General features: G+C 45.2%; 1 protein-coding gene across 4 annotated transcripts; it reads left to right on the top strand.

Moving 5' to 3' along the window:
* Positions 1-6,555: 6,555 nt before the first annotated feature.
* F2 (coagulation factor II, thrombin) lies at positions 6,556-16,600 on the top strand. 4 transcript variants are annotated; one of them, XM_027886858.1, is made up of 14 exons: positions 6,556-6,687; positions 7,576-7,739; positions 8,749-8,773; positions 8,973-9,023; positions 9,486-9,591; positions 9,698-9,828; positions 11,425-11,721; positions 12,100-12,213; positions 12,495-12,621; positions 13,112-13,279; positions 13,592-13,765; positions 13,941-14,119; positions 15,390-15,460; positions 16,313-16,600. In XM_027886858.1, exons 1-14 carry the CDS (start codon positions 6,609-6,611, stop codon positions 16,454-16,456), a joined length of 1,830 nt encoding a protein of 609 aa, XP_027742659.1. In that variant the 5' UTR covers positions 6,556-6,608; the 3' UTR covers positions 16,457-16,600. The 4 variants fall into 4 exon arrangements, with proteins under 4 accessions (XP_027742659.1, XP_027742651.1, XP_027742670.1 ...); XM_027886850.1 differs by having other exon boundaries at positions 6,563-6,687; positions 7,573-7,739; positions 16,313-16,557; XM_027886869.1 differs by having other exon boundaries at positions 6,575-6,687; positions 7,590-7,739; positions 16,313-16,557.
* Positions 16,601-17,236: the final 636 nt, after the last annotated feature.

Raw genomic sequence — 17,236 nt, 5'->3', positions numbered from 1 at the left:
GCCGAGAAAGGAGCATGCCACCCTATTTTACTCCTAGATATCTCCTAGAAATACAGACCATGAAACACTGGGAATGCTGCAATGGGTACTGTCTGTGGTGGAGAGATCAGAGATTCCTCCCTCTTCATCGGTTTAAAAGAAAAAAGGTCATAAAAGTAATGGTTCTCTTGGCAGAGCCTCATTTACTCATATTACTGCATAGCAGAGTATTTGTCTCCAGTGTTCATGCTCCTCTTAACCAGCAGCAACCGTTCCATATAACAACAGCCAGTATTAATTCACCCATCACCCTTTTTTGTGCAGGCCTCTCAATGTCTCCAAGGTGGTAGCTGATAAAACCACAGTCCTCAATGTCCCTGTTAGCAGGCTATCCACCAAACATTTGTTGCAAGAAGAGGAAAGCACCGCTTCTGAACATGAGCCATGGCAAGCCAAGGTGCTGGGAACTGAGAATCAGCACCTCGAGCCCATCTCAACCATCAAGGCCAATGGCAAGTGCAAGCAAGAATTGGTCAAGGGTGTGGATCCCAGATCTGCAGCAGAAAAAGTGGGGCATAAAAAGGCAAGACCAGGAGACCTGGATCTGTTTTCTCCCACAAGTAGGGTTCGATTAAGTGTTCACTTCGTTGGCAAGCCATACAAGGCGCATGCTCTGGCCAGCCAGGTCCAGAAGTGCCTGCCAGGACTGTGATGGCAGGACAGCTGGGTAGAGATCCCAGCAGGCCAGTTCTTCAGAAGGAGAGACTGTAGAAATTTGTGAGAAGAAGAGCAAAGTTTTCAAAAACTCCAGACTGGCATCCCCAGATTAGGGGGATGGGGGATCAGTGGAGGGGCCTGAGGGGCAAGAGGAGTATACAGAGTTAGTGGAGGGTCATCCTGGCAGCCCAGGACCCCCAGCAAAAGTTCTGTCCCAGAAGGAGATGATCAACCACGGGTAGCACTGTGAGGAGTGTGGTAAAGCCTTTCTGTGGCTCTGCCACCTCAAGAAGCACCACTTAGTCTATTCAGGCCACAAGCTATTCCTGTACATGGAGTGTGGCAAGAGCTATAGTTCAGAGGGGAGCTTCAGGGCCCATGTGCTGGCCCACTGGGGTGTGCAGCCATTCCAGTGCACCCAGTATGACAAGGGTTATGCACTCCCTGAGTGACATGGTCATCATCCTGGAGGGTGGCAGAAGTGGTGGAGGTTGAGACTGGGAGCTGACTATCCCAGCCTGTTCTGGTACTTATTAAAATGAGGTAAAAAGACAACAAAAAAACTAGTTCTCTTGTTTCTCTGTTAGCAACAAGGCCCTGTGCTCAGCCTCAGGCAGAATTAGCAGTCTCGGAGGTAACTGCCTGTGTAAATGTGGGTCTTCACAGTAACTGCTCCTTGAAGCTGTGAGCCTACACATGCCACGTGCCAGTCCTGGTGCAGGGAAGTCATTGGCTGTTGATGCGATAACTTCTTAGAGAAGACACTCACAGTGTTAATGAGCAGTGCTTCGGTTCTGCCTCTGTCACACTGTCAGTTGGTGACAGTGCCCTGCGGGGAAGGCAGGAAATGTCTCAAAGCATGACTTCGAACAATGCCTCCCTTTCAAGATTTTTTAATTCTTGTTATTCAACAAGGTGCTTTCCTGGGCTTTTGCTCTTGGAGCTCAGCAGCACCTCTGATCAAATATTTGAAGGTGATGCTGATGGCAGACATTACTATAATCTCGTAATATGACTCCCATTTTTCACAATTAGCAGAAGCAAAGTGCTGCCGTGGAGCTAGGGCTGAGTGTTCCTTCTCCACTCTCACCTGGTTTGCTTGCTGCCAGCTTCCTGGCCTTATGGTAACTGGACAGTCTGTCCGAGGACATGAAAATTATAGTTTTGTCTCACTGTGCAAATACCATTGTACAGTGCAATTTTCACCGTCCCCAGCTGAAGGATTTTCTCTTTCCTCTCCACGTTCAAGTTGGGTTCATTAGTCCGTCTCCCTTGTTTCTTTCCACACGTACTTACTTCCTCTCTTCCACTTCTTTCCTTCTTCTGCACCAAAAAGCAAGAAGACAGCACCACTACAACTATAGCCCAATGTTCCCTCTGCTCCATCTTCTTCAGTACCTGTTTGCCAAGTGAGGCATGCCAATGGAAATTGGTCAGGAAATTGGTCCTGTTTCAGGAAGGAAGTGCACAGTTCCCAGTGCCATGTGAACTTAACCTCAAAGGAAGAGACTGACAATACCAGACCTAACAGGTCTTTCAGACTTGCTCACTCTGCGCTCTCTTTGCACATGTTATACAAACACCACTTTCATTTGTTGCATCCTCAGTTTTAGATATTCTTGCTCTCTTGTCTTATGCCTCTCTAACACCTGCAATTCCCCAAAATCTTTTGTTTAGTGGCTTTAAATTCTCTGGGCTTCTTATGCTCACTGCATATAAAAGAGGAAAGCACAAGGGAAATATCAGTAGTACAGTTTCCTCTTGGGGTGCTATGAATGCAGTCATGTAACACTCTGAAAAGCCACTCTTTGCAGTTTTCTGCATTAAACTTTTTTTCTCTTATAATTTTTTGACTGGTTTGCAGACAAAGTGCTACGGTCAGATCCATGACACTTCAGTGGGAAGTGAGGATGGAAGGTGAATTCAGCCGATAAACATTTAGGTGTCTTTATTTTTAACGATTTTCTTTAAAGCCAGGGGGCACCTGAGCTGAGTCTTTACCCTGAGTGCTTGGAGCACAGGCATATGAGGGGGGCTCCTATTTGGAGCTGCAGTGCTTCCTGCTGTTCCCTCTTTGGTGCCTATCCAAACTCAAATATTGACACAGTTGCAGAGTGTTCTTACTGGAGCTGGGCTTGTGTGCTGTGTTTTGAAGCACATGCCCTCTGTCACACCAGACCTGGGAGAGAAGGGGGAGCAATGGGGGGAAGGGAGGGGGAAAACCAAGGCCCCTATTTCCTAAACAGCTGACCTGCTTCTTTATTCTGAGGTAACAGGAGGGAAATAGTAGGAGCAATTATGAATTAGGAGGTCTTCACAGAAACACTGTTCACCTGACAGTTGATGTGAGTACCTGGGGGCACAGCAACTGTGCTGTGCTGCACGTATCACTTGGCTGCAAGATAAACTCGGCTGACTAATCCTGACTGAGGAGCCCATAGGGGACTCTGACTGGGCACCTGGTGATGATGCCATGACTGTGTCTTTGTCCTTATCTTAGAAACACCATGTTCTTATGTGAACAATCTTTTGCTTGACAGTAAAATGATGAATAAAGTTGTTAACTCCTAAGAAAATCCTACAAAAGCCCTGAAGACCATGATGCTGGTGAACCTCAAAATGGATAGGATCTGTATAGGGTGCTGTGTCTGACCAGATACTGTCCAGTGCTGTATAGCTCGGTGTTTGGAGCGTCTGAAGGGGTCTAAGATTATCTAACGCTCTACCCTTTCTTGTATTTTTTTAATTACTATGCTGTTGGCTCTGAATGCCTTTCTTACTGGGATCCATAACAAACACTTCCACCAGTGCATTATATTTGGTGTAGGTGGCAGCATCCTGCTGAGAAATGCCTTACTGAAAGGAGGATAGCAAGGAAAAGGATGGGTACCTGCTTGGTACCCTGTCATGGGCTTCACCAAGGCTTTGGGGTGCTGCTGCAGCACTCTGGGGTGACAAGTGCACAAGTCTTTTGGATTATTGGGGTCCTTTGTGCTTGCAGGGCTCACCAGCTATTAGGCATGCATGTGAACTTCAGAGTTACTGTTAAACTTCACACCACAGTCAGGGTTCAGCCCTTGGCCAACTTGTAAACTGGCTTAAACCTGACCAAGGGATTTGAATGAAAAGGCAGCAGCAGGCTACAAGGGAAGGGGATGATTCTCTGAGTCCTAAAGTCCTCCTGACTCAGCAGCTCCCCTGTCCTCAGGGGCAGGGGAACCCCTGTGTGAGGTGATAGGGGATTCATCTTTGTGATTGTATCCAAAGTGTAACTTCGATTAAACTGTGATCAAACTGTATAACTCACTTCCGGAATGGGATATGGATAAATACACCAAAACTATTGAATCAGCAAACTCTCCGTCATAGAGCAAAGGCCCAAGGAAATGGGCCAAGGACAAACCTTCTATATTGTGCTCCCTGAAAGCTGGAAAAATAGCTACATAGGAAAAAAATCATTGCTAAAGGCTTTCTTCACTTAAAAAGAAGAGTCAACACAAAGAGGGAAAGAGATCAAAACTCCCAGCTGTGTTAGAAGCCAGTTAGAACTGTGGGATGGTAAAGGTATGAATATTGTCCTAAGAAAGAAAACAGCATCCACCATTCACGAGTGGGAGAAGAAAAAAAGAAAATGAAATGATAATGAGTTGCTTACAGGAATGGTGAACAGGTGGAAGAGTTAAATGTTGAAGGGGTGGAAGTCAAAGCCCCTGGAGAAGTGATATCTTATGCATGCTGTGCTGCTGCAGAGGCTAACCAAGGGAGTGGGAGAAACAGAGAGGAGCCCTAGAAGCACATTACAGAACAGAAAAGGCCACTATGTGAAGAGTCAGCATCTCTAATTACCAACATTGTTGTAAGATACCAAAAGGGCTGGAAAGTGTCCCAGGATGTAGTGAAAATCTCTGATTACAAAGCAAAACCAGTGTAAAGAAATAGTAGAAACTTAAGTGATGGATGTAACTGTGAGTAATCTAGAGATAAAAGGCTTCAGCTGTTACAGTTAACAACATAGTTGTCCTGATAGAAGGATTTGTCCTATATCTCAAGGGGAAAGAAGAACAGCAACTGGAAAAGAAGCAACCATATATAGTGACAGAATCATCAGTTTTTCAGTAAGGCTTATATAAACCCAACAAAATGAATGTAGGAACCAGAACAGAAGTAATTAACTAAAGAAAGATAGCATAAATAAGTATTAGAAGATATTCATACCTGATAACCAAGCTTAACTGCTGTATTGTAGCATTGCTTATGGTTAGCCTTATATACTGCATGATACCGTGGAAGGTACTAATGCCTTTCCTTTAAAGGGAAGACAAGAAGATGGTAAAAATCTATGCTTAACAATGTTGACTTAAGCTATGGTGTAAGGGCTGCCTGGTTATTATAATAAGAGACAGAGAGAAATTCAGGAATGAAAAAAGGGACTGAGAGTATTGGAAACAGCAAGGAGTGGAGGTGGCTGCTGTGTAGGACACGGCAGCAGCTCTGACTTCACCACTCTTCCCAAACCTGTTTGTGCTTTGACTCCTCCTTCCTGTCCCTGCCTGTGCTCTTTGACTAAGTGCTGCTTCCCAGCTATGTAACATGGGTTGTTTGTAGGGTTGTGCCTAATTCTAGAAACACTTCTCCACCCAAGTCACCTAGGGCATCCCAGCCACTCCCAAAAGTGTCTCTCCAAAATTTGAAGGAGTGGAGCAAGTGTGTGGATGAGAACAGGAGACATTCTTATATGAAGGAGGGAGCCTCTGCAACTGCTCTTTGTACCAGTGGCCACAGAGTCATTCCTCAGCCACCCTAATGCTAATATTTGCACTCCTTCTATGGAGATAAACATTACAGATGTATCTGCTGCACAGAGGCTCAGCACCAAATATGCTCCCTGCTGGCAGGAAGCACTTTCATGCCATGTGGCAGTTCCTGAAACTACCCCCACCCTGCCCTGCTTTCTGCTCTTTTGTTCACTTTGCCAATGTTCTGCTTGCTGTAGGAATCATTAGAACTTTCCCAGCTCTGGTAGCCCAGTTCTTGACTTATTTAGTGATGTCATGACATCCAGACCAGTCCTGCCTCCCTGCTCCTGGAAGCCCTCGTTTTCCTGTCTGGTTTGGGGTATCCTAGCTCCCTGCTTGTCAGAGCTTCTGTTTCCTTTTTGGATGTACTTTAGTGTGATCCACTGTGGGGGAATAAAAGGGGAAGCCCAAACTTTATGCGGCTTTATCCTCCTCCACTCAGCAAGGAATCGTAAGGCAGTAGGAAGTCTGCACTGCCAAGGGCATTGCTGACCTAACTGGTTAAATTCCAAATGGGTTGGTAAAGGCACCCCTTCTGCTCCTTTGGCATCAGTAAGGGAGAAGGGGGAGACTTAAACTCTGTGTTCTGGTGCCAAAATAGCTGGGGCTGAGCTTGCTGATAACTGCAGGGAGAAAAGACAACTGAACTCTAGGGAGAAGCAGAGGGGCTTGCAGCTAAAGAGAGAAGGACTGGGAATGGCTAAGGAGCTCTCTTGCTGCCTGCAAGGCTGCTAGAGAAGAGGTCTCTGAAAAAAGTCAACATGGTGGGGAGGCAGCGATGGTGCCAAGAGCTTCATGGGAGCAAGGTGAGGAAAAAGGAGCAAGCTCCTCTCCATGCCAGCCTGAGTTCTCCCGGTGTCCTGGGGCAAGCTTATCCTCTTGCTCCTCATCACATCTTCCTAGTTATTAAATGGGGTGTTCATTAAGTAAGAAAATGAAGATGCTCTGAAGGGAGGGAGAGATGCCAAGAGAGAGGAGCCTCAGTCCCACTGTCCCTGACACACCATGACCTCTGGAGTCCTGTTTCTTCATTCTGGTTCAATATTAACCCAGCGGGGCTGTGACTCTACTTATTTTGCTTCCTTTGCAATTCCCCTGCAGCTGGGGCTGTACAGCATGGCACACACCAAAACCAGCATACTGAGGGGCCTGCTCTTCTCCAGCCTTTTGCACCTCACATTGAGCCATGCTGGAGGTAAGACTCAGTGGCAGAGGGAGAAGGACAGTACTAGAGGGTGACAGCAGGAAGAAAGATGGGGTTATTTCTTTCCAGGGGTAAAGCAGGTGGCAGGTTTTCTTGGTAAGTCAGGAGGACCTGCTAAAAGCTTGAAGTTGGAATTGAAAGGGTGCTGAGAGTGGAGTGAGCATAGGACGATGCAACCAGCACTTGTCAGCTGGTGACAACAGCTCAGTGGATTTTTTGGGTGGCCTGGGAAATAGCAGGGGACAGAATGTGGCTCAGTCCAGGATCATATGTAACATAACTGTGGGACTTTTGGGGATAGAGTTCCTCAGATGACCAGGGTGGCTTCAATTCTCCATTGCCTCTCCAGCTGTTCCTTACCACAGCTTTAGGTCATACAGAGTATGCCGCCTTCCTGCTTAACATTCCTTTTATGAGAGCCTCTAATTCATTTGTCTTTTCTTAGTATGATCCACTACTGTGTGGGGCATGAACCTGTCTACAGGTCTCAAATCACAGTCTCTGAACATGAAGATGAAACCAAGCTGCGCTTATCGCAGTGGTGTGAGGCTTGGAAAGACATAAGTACGGCGGCTGGCAGGGACAGTGGCAGGCTCAAAGCAAACAAATCTCTACCTAACTGCAAATCAGCAGAGCAGCTTTGCTGAGGAAGCACAGGATTCCTTTCACTTCTGTTACCTAAGTGACAGATGAATTACAGAGAGCCTGCTCTGATCATCAGGTGTAGACCAGACAGGTGTTCTCCTCCTGTATGGTGCACTGTGGGAGGCTGGGCTGTGGGATCACTACATTGGCTGCTTGTGCTTTTTGGAAACTGCAAGGAAAAACTGCCCTCCAGCTGCAAGCAGCCCTTTGACTGGCAATATTCTGACCCGGTAGTTTTCCTGGAAAAGGGGCAGGCACTGTCACTGCTCAAGCGCCCACGACGTGCCAACAAGGGACTTCTAGAAGAGATGCTTAAGGGAAACCTGGAGCGAGAGTGCCTGGAGGAGACATGCAGTTATGAGGAGGCTTTTGAAGCCCTTGAATCCACCGATCAGACGGTATGTACAGGCATTCCCAGGGAAACATTCCCTCAGCCAACCTCTGTAGTGAGAGAACAGCAGATTGCACACATAGCCAGGAACTCAGTTCTGTGAACCAAAAATGAAACCGATGTGTGCAGGCCCCAGGGGGAGCTCAGGCTTTCTTAGGGAGCTTTGCTCCTGGAGACAGTCCAGCGAATGCAGCTCAAAGCTCAGGTTGCTTTTCCTCCCTCTCTTTGCATGAACTGAAGAGAGCCTTCCCATGGGTCCGGAGTAGCCTCTTCTATAGCTCAGCATGGTGCCTCCCACATGTGAGCTGCCACAGTCCCAGACACTCACAGAAGAGCTGGCTTGGCAGACGAACACTGAGTGCAGGTGCCTCAAACTCCTTTGAGGTGAAGCTTTGGCACATCCTGTCCCCTTTTCTGGTTTCCAAACTCACTCACTCTGCTCAATTTGTGCTGCATCCTTTTGGGATTTGCTCCGAGCCCCAAGGCCAGCGTCCATGCTGAAGTCCACAGCCGAGAATACAACAGATAAACAGTTAGGAGCCTAAGCCAGCAAGACACCACCTCTGTGGAGTATTTCTAAAGCAATTAAGCCCCAGGCAGCACAGGAGAAACGTAGATCTAAACAGCTGACCTGCATGTGATCTGTGGACTTAGAAGTTCTAGATTCAGCTGCTTGGATATCTGCACTGTAGCCCACTGCACTGTAGAAGGCTCTGCTTTCTCTGCAGGTTGATGAAGGTTGTAAGCATCTTTAATCTCTTTAGAAAAAACAGCACTCTCTTAATTCCTGAGCCTGATGCGTGGGAATGTGGTTTTATATCAGATTTTTTGCTTTTTTGAACTCTGTAGTAATTGGTATAAACAGAGCTAGGTTAGTCTTTCCTTTTGTTGTAATGGGGCATTCTCTTACTGGTTTGAATTGCAGTAGCCAAGCAAGGTCTGATGTTCTGTGTCTTTAAATATACATTTTTCTAAATTTTTCTTTTTTTTTTCTTTTTTTTTTTTTTTTTTTACAGGAGGCATTTTGGTCAAAATACCAAGGTAGGTTGGTAGGTTGTTTCAAGTCCTGCAGGCACTGTACTGTCCCCTAGGATGCACTGTCCCATCCTGGAGAGATGGCTGCCTCTTTCAAGGCAAAAGGCAAAGCACTTGTGTTTTGTCTTTAAGTGATAAACCGATTCAAATTATGACACTCATCTGAATTCCTTTCATATGTGTTTCTTTTTTCTGATTTTACTAGTATGTCAGGGCCAGAGAACACCCAGGACAGTTCTGGATGCTTGTCTAGAAGGTAAGAAATTCATGCTGATCTCAATCTCCCAGATACAGTGAGCACAGAAAACAAATAATCTAAAGTTGGAGAAGCCATACAATTATAAAGAAAAATATCAGGAGGGGAGTTTGAATTCTTTCTTCCTCTTTTTTTCCCCAACTAACAATTTCAACCTGACTTGTACACTTGAAACAGCATGGAATAAATTTCCAGTTCCTCGTGACACAGCCAGGTGCAGCCTGAGGTGAGCCGCCTCTCAGAAGGGCTCCGAGCCAAAGCAAAGCACAGACCCTCAGGAATAGCTCCCTCTGATAAGGCAGCTTAGGCTGTGGGCTCTTCTCACAGGAAGAGATGACTGCTTATGCAGGCTTCTGCACACAGCAAAAGCTAAAGGGATATGAGGGATGGTACCTCTGACCTTGAAAAATGCAACATCCATTTCCACTGACCCCGGCTTACACCATGTTGGGATTTTGACAGGTGACTGCTCTCTTGGGCTGGGCCAGAACTATCGGGGAACAATTAGCTACACCAAATCAGGGATTGAATGTCAAGTGTGGACAAGCAAATATCCACATATTCCTAAGTAAGTATTCCTAAGTAAGTATTATATATAACTAAGTATTCTCCTGCATACCCCTAAAGTGTTCTCCAAGGTGTCCTTCCTAGCCTAACCAGCTTTTTTCTTGTAGATTTAATGCCACCATTTATCCCAACCTCATTGAGAACTACTGCAGGAACCCAGACAACAACTCAGAAGGCCCGTGGTGCTACACCCGAGATCCAACGGTGGAACGGGAGGAGTGTCCCATCCCAGTGTGTGGTACGCCTCAGCACTGCACTCCAGAAAGCCTTTCACTCACAGCAAACACTGCACTGAGACTGATACTAAATCAGTCAAGGAAAGGGTTAGAAGGGAGGGAGCTTACATGAACAGAGGTTAGTAGAAGTAGAGAAGCTGTATCTTAAAGAGTAAAGGAGCTGAGGAGGAAAAGTTATTGAGTTGCCCATACATAATGTGCTGTTTTCTCTAGACTACACTAATCCAAATCTAAATTAAATCCAGTGTCAGTCATCCCAAAATCCTGGCTCAGTTGCCTCTAATTTGTGACAGCTGTGAGTCATACTGTTTTTTGGTTTGAATTCCCACCTTTAGGACTAAATAACTACAGGTTGTGTTTGACTGCCTGCCTTAACATTCACTTCTGTGGAGGCATGCAGTGTAATACCGACAGACTCAAGAAAAGAGAAGATGCCCTTCTCTCATCATAGCACTTGACAGGATGGAGAACCATCCCATACACTAACATGCTCCCATTTCCCCCCAGTGCAGAGCTGTCTACCCTAGGATTTGGCCTCTGTCTCAGAAGAAGTGGTAGAAAGCAGAGAATCTTCTCATAGGAGAAGTGTCTCTTCCAAAAGCAGAGACTAAAGGCAACAACCCTAAATGAAAGTCAGAGATCAGCAAACATTTTGACCATGGGGTATTCTGAAGTTTTAAAAGCCATTACCATTACTCTGATCTGCAGTATGACAAACTGAAAAGAGATACTGCTCTGCTTTGAGGCAATCAGGCATCTGTACTGTCTCTGTTCACTAGTTAAGTTTCTGACCTACAGGAACTTAGTTACACTTACATGTGCATGGATATGGCAGGACTAAAAAAGCCTTGGCTTTGTGCACAGTTCTTTTGTAATCATATTGACGTGAGTCAATCAAACAGAAGCAACTTGACCAATTAAAGTGAATGCTACTTGCTCAGTGGCTGTTGTGCCCCAGGATGAATAGTCAAACAGAGGGTCTCTACTCCTGTGCACAAGGAGAAGGCAGCTTGAGGTCAAGCAACTGCCACAGGACAGATTATTGGGTGTCCAGTCCCTCAGGAAATGCTTCTTGAAGCTTGCAGCCACTAGAACACTTGAAAGGAAGTGTGGAAAGTCTTGCAGGAAAATTTTTCGCTTATCATTAGATTTAGAAACACTGGCAAAGTAAAGTTTTGCCATTTTAGTAGCATATCACAGTAAAGGCTTCCCCAAATATTGCCCAGTTATTATGCATTTGAGTATAAGGCATTGGAGGTTCTAATACAGCAGCATTATGATGCTTGAAGGCACCTACCCATCCTTTGAGCCGATTCTCAAAGATGTCCAGAAATGAACACAATGTTGTTCCTCACATCTTAGTGACAAAGAAAAGTGTGATGAATAGTGCCAGTTTCACCTCACCTATTGTTGAACCACCTCTGACACTGCAATATTTTAGAGGACCACCACATGCATGGGAGCACAGCAGGAGCTCCCAAACATAATGGGATGCCCCATGGAACTCTAGGCTTCTGTAAAGCGGTGCTGGTGCAATTCACTAACAGTACTTCTGAGTGCAAAGCTGTGGCTTAAATCACAGCTCTCTGTCTTTCTAGGTGAAGAAAGGACGACAGTTCCCTTTACTCCTCGGGTCACACCACCCCCCCCAGCGGAGCCCTGTGAACAAGAGAAAGGCATGCTTTACACAGGGACCCTCTCAGTCACCGTGTCCGGAGCTAAGTGTCTGCCGTGGAACTCTGAGAAAGCCAAAGAGGTGCTCCATGGAAAACACCTTGACCCAGAGGTGAAGCTGCTGGAGAATTACTGTCGGAATCCAGACAGAGATGATGAGGGTGTCTGGTGTGTCACGGATGAACCGCCCTACTTTGATTATTGTGATCTGCACTACTGCGGTGAGAAGTCTGCATAGGTTTGGGTAGGCACACTTGTGAGGCAGTGGCAAATAAAACCAGTACCTTCCACTAGGGTGAAATGCTCGGTCTGGGAGGCGTAGACAAGGATGTACGTGCACCATGCACATGGGAGTCCTGTTTGTCCAAATATTACATGTACTAACCTGCCTTAGGTACACAGTGCTGTTACGTGTCTCAGGGGTTCTCTTCTCCCTGAAAACTCACAATGGTGGACAAGGGACATTAAAAAGAGCAGTGGTTTTAAGCCATCATTCCTTCATCAGACTCAGTGTGCATGGAAAAAACCATTTACATTGCTGATAATTACGGGAATTAGAGCTAAGTCTTTTACCATGTTTTTCTTTCCATCTCTCTCAGACAGCTTGCTAGAGGAGGAGTACGAAGAGTCGGAGAGAATATCAGGACGTTCTACTCATCCTCAAGAGTTCAGAACCTTCTTTGATGACAAAACTTTTGGTTCAGGCGAAGCAGGTGAGCAAAAACTCTAGACACAGCATTAGAGTTTGTAGAAAGGCTGTAGCTTCTTCCCACAGTGCACTCACTTGTTCCTCAGAAACATCACTTTTAAATGGTGTTAAAAGCAGGGGAAGATATTGAAATTCCTTGAAGAGCTCTCAGAAGTCAGTATCTAGTTACAATCATGGAGCTAGTGAACACTTCCTTCTTAGAATCTTCTGGCTTAGCATGATGACAGCAGATGACAGTTCTCCATTGTGAATCAGGTAGCAAAGCCAGATACCTATTTTTTTTAGACTGTGGCACTCGTCCTTTATTTGAGAAGAAGAAACTAACGGACAAAAGTGAGAAGGAGCTGTTGGACTCCTACATGGGAGGCAGAATTGTCCATGGAGATGACGCAGAAGTTGGCAGCTCCCCTTGGTAAGTACTGTCTTTGCATAATCCTTTATAAGGAATTGTGTCTTCCTTCTCCAGCTCAAGAGGGTAGAAATAAAAGGGCTTTCTTATCTCAGGCAGCATGCACACATTATGGATTCTTATCAAAAGTTCTCCAAGTGGTTGATAGGGCAGTAGTAACATAGCTGAACTCACCTCTTGACCTAAGTACACAACCATCTGGGAAAGCAAGAGTGCTGGTGTGTTTCATCTTTGTCTCTTCCTCTTTCCAGCATTGCTGGAGCAGAAAGGATGAGGAACTTCTCCAGGTGAAAGAAATGGGGTAAATGGCCAACTACGTAGAACATACGTGTCCAAGACTTGCTATAGAGCCACTTACGCAGTTCTCTTTGTCAGTATAATGCAGTGCTCTTCCCTTCTCACTGTAAATTCTGCATTTTCCACATGACACCGGGACCCGTTCAGCCAGCCACATCTTTAGTCCTGCTAAGTCTTCCTCCTCCTCATCTCTCAGGCAGGTGATGCTCTACAAAAAGTCTCCTCAGGAGCTGCTATGTGGTGCCAGCCTCATCAGTGACAGCTGGATCCTGACTGCTGCTCACTGTATTTATTACCCACCGTGGGGCAAGAACTTAACTACAAATGACATCTTGGTGCGGATTGGCAAGCACGTAAGGACAAAGTAAGAGTCTGGATGAAGTGAGAGTAAACTAGTCTTCCTCTTGGAGTAATGAGATACAGTTCAGTATCCAAGGAAATATCACACCAATGTCACGTCTCTCAATAATGGGATCTAACGGGGCTGTCATTTGCTGCTCTTGCTGATCCTAGATCAAAGTCAAAGGGAGGGCAGAAGCATGGCAAGTCTAAAGGGGTGCTCCAACGTAAAGACAGCATTGTCTCAGAGGTTACAAAGCACCTAAGAGTATCACGAACCTCAGAAGACTCTTAGTTGCTACTATACAGCAAGTTCTTTCCTTCATAACTATTTCAGATATGAAAAGAATATAGAGAAGATTGCTCTGTTGGATAAAATCATCGTCCATCCTAAGTACAACTGGAAAGAGAACATGGACCGAGACATTGCACTGATGCACTTAAGGAGACCTGTCATCTTTAGTGACTACATCCATCCTGTCTGCCTGCCTACTAAAGAGGTTGTGCAGAGGTGAGGAGACTGTCCTACAGTCCTAAAAATACAGGCTGCAAAAACCATCTCTAGTCTTAAAAAAAAAAAAAAAAATACAGAAAAAGATGACTTATCAAGGCTATTTGCAGCAAGAGAGCCAGGTAGGAAAAAGCTGTTACAAAACATTTGATTATATTCATGCATCCTTCCACAGGCTGATGCTGGCAGGCTACAAAGGGCGGGTAACTGGTTGGGGAAACTTGAAAGAAACATGGGCCACTAGCCCCAGCAACCTGCCCACAGTTCTGCAACAGCTCAATGTGCCCATTGTAGACCAAAGGATCTGCCAGGATTCCACCAAAATTAAAGTCACTGACAACATGTTTTGTGCAGGTAAGTAGCACTGGAGACACAGGTACAACTTGCCACAGAAGATGAGGGCTCTGAGCTCCTGGTGGGGCTCATGCAGCAAGGTTACTTTGGGATAGATTTGCAAATGCCATCCACAAAGAGTAAGTTCCCTGTGATGTGAACTTTCTCAGCTCTCAGAAAACATGAAGGCTGGAGAACTTAAAGCCATGAATGAAGTTTGTAACACCACGCTGTGTCAGGCACTATGGCACCAGGTATCCGCAGCAGCTCATTCAGTGGGAGAACTAAGCACATATAAAATTATCTTCTCATCAGCACATAGAACAATTCAGTTCTAAATTAAAGGCTGCACACCCATTATCCTGTCTACTAGCTTGTCTCAACCTGTCCAATCTGGAGCCCATTCATACCTATACCTGAAAATTTTGTGGCAACAGCTCCCACCTTCTTCTGGCGCTATGCCCTTTTTCAGTGAGAAGGGAAGTGGACACAGAATTCAAGATACCAAAAGGCTATGGATTTATGTAAGTTTAATAGTTCCTGCTGTATTTTATTTGTGCAGACTTTATCAGTTCCTACAAGCAAACCTCCAGTGATCTCTGAATAAGTTTGTGCTGCTTGCATGTAAGCGCATGTGACTGCTTGAGTTAGGATGGAAGCCAATTTCATGAGTGTGCTGAAAATACACTGTTCTTATGGTTTCTTTTTCTAGGCAACATTCTTGAAAAACAGCTGAGATGCAGACATACAGAAAAAAAGGGAGACAGAGGTGATGGGAAAATGCAAAGATACCGTCTAGCTCATCAGGAATGAAAGTGAAATCCTATTCCTCTTCATAGTGAGACTTTGGGAAGAGCTGGGGGAGAGGAGAAGCTTGCAGAGTGACAGGAAGGTGAAAGTGAGGACAGCAACATATCCCTGTAGTAAACAGAATGATGGAACAGGAAACATGGATTATTACAAATAAGTTTCTGAGATGAGAAAAGCACAGTAGCTCAAGCTACAGCTGTTGAATGCAGTGGCAACTGACACAGACAGCTATTCTGATTAATAAAACAGGAATGAGAGCACAGAGAGTGAATTCAGGAATGTTGCAAAGACAGAAGTAGAGTTAGCTGTTTTACATATAAATTTAGAAAATTGCTTTGGATTTTTTATTAAGTCCAAGTCGGCAGAAGCAGCAAACAATCTCTCTCATGGGTCTCAGAAAACTTACTCAGCTCAAGGAAAAGATGGCCAATGCCAGCCATTTCCCCTACTGTCAAGTGTCTGACTTTTTTCTTGGCTGTAGGTTACAGTCCTGAAGACTCAAAGAGAGGAGATGCCTGTGAAGGGGACAGTGGGGGACCTTTTGTAATGAAGGTATGTTCAACAAGCTCAAGCTCTTAAGACATATGGAGCTTGGTTTGTGCTATGCTGAACTTGCATAATAGTCTAAAAGACAGCAGCAGAGGTGGAGACTGGTGAGTGGCTGAAGCAAACGCAGCTCATGCCTAAGCTGAATCCTGGAGAAGAATCCTGCAATCAGCCAGCCCCATTTCTATGCTGAGCTCTCAGCACATAGAGATCAGCTGCAGAAAGCATGAGTGATGGCCAATTCTTACTTAGAGGTTTAAGAGGAGAGACAAAATGACTCCAACAAGTCTGTAGGAAAAGCCAGTCTGAATCCCAAAGCAGTATTCTTCACTAAATAGGCTGGGGCGCATACAAGGTTTAGATCTGAAAGGGCAACAAAGCTGCTAGAGAGTCTAGAGCACAAGTCCTATGAGAAGCAGCTGAGTGAGGTGGGGTTGTTTAGGCTGGAGAAAAGGAAGCTCAGGGATGACCTTATCACTCTCTACAACTACCTGAAAGGAGGTTGTAGCAAGGTGGGCATGCTGGCCTTTTCTTCCAAGGAACTAGTAATAGGACAAGAGGAAATGGCCTCAAGCTGTGCCAGGGGATGTTCAGGGCAGATATCAAGAGGAATTTCTTCATTTAAAGAGTGCTTAAGCATGGGAAAGGGCTTGCCCATGAAAATGGTGGCATCACCAGCCCTAGTAGTGTTCAAGAAATGACCAGACTTTGAACTTAGTGCTATGGTTTAGTTGGTATGGTGGTGTTCAGTTAAAGGTTGGGCTTGATCTTGGAGGTCTTTTCCAGTCTTAACGATTCCATGATTCTATCAACGTCTCTTGCTCTTTGTGTCAATCCCATTTTTTTAATTTGCTTTAGAACCCAGACGACAACCGTTGGTATCAAGTGGGAATAGTTTCATGGGGAGAAGGATGTGACCGAGATGGCAAATACGGATTTTACACCCACGTATTCCGCCTGAAAAAGTGGATGCGAAAAGCCATTGAAAAACACGGGCGATAGTTGAAGCATTTACTTTGCTTGCTCTCAGACTTGCTACAATGCTCCATTTAAAAACATAAGCATAGAAGATCCTGAAGTTATATCCCTACAACTTGACAAAATAAAGTCTCATCCCTCAAAAATAAAAGCTCTTAAACCCATCCTCTTCCTTTTGTTCATGCTGAGTTTAGTTGCACTTGGATCTAAGCCATAACAGTAGCTGGGAGTACCACAGCACTAGCTGTACTACTAATTACCTCTTGTACTTGAAACTAATTCTCCTCCCTTCCGTCAGCTATATATAATAATCAGATTTTGGACCTGAGATGATGGCCTTGGCAGTCACAGCAAGCACAATTGTGCCCTCATGCACTGTCCATTTTCTCCCTTCAAGACAACTCATTTTCTGTTCTAGATTTTGAGCCAAGAATGTACCAGAGATAAGCACCTGATGGTAACTGTGGCATTACACAAAACAGTAGTGTCGAAAGAAAAGCCCTAAAGACATTGTTCTCGACTACAATAGCAGGCAACAAATACCAGCACCACTGTACAATTCACCCTGCAGAGGAGTATGGGCTTGAATACATTAAGCAGCACTTTGAGTAACTTTCTACACAGCAGGTGGTGCTGGGCCCTCATTGTGTATTTTCTACCTGCACAGCAAGATTCAGAAGGAAGCAATTCATCCATTGTCAAAGAGCCTCCAAAGGAAGCATCCTGCACTATACCTGTTTGCTTTTCTTATAGAGGCTCTTTAGGAATCTTTCCCTAAAGAAGCTTCAGTTCTTTCAAAAACTC

The sequence above is a fragment of the Empidonax traillii genome, unplaced genomic scaffold (genome assembly GCF_003031625.1).
Source record: "Empidonax traillii isolate 1590-97213 ecotype Southwest subspecies unplaced genomic scaffold, ASM303162v1 scaffold11:size2795301, whole genome shotgun sequence".
Classification (NCBI taxonomy): domain Eukaryota; kingdom Metazoa; phylum Chordata; class Aves; order Passeriformes; family Tyrannidae; genus Empidonax; species Empidonax traillii.
Note: the sequence above shows the minus strand (reverse complement) of the source record. Positions and strands in the feature narration are given on the sequence as shown.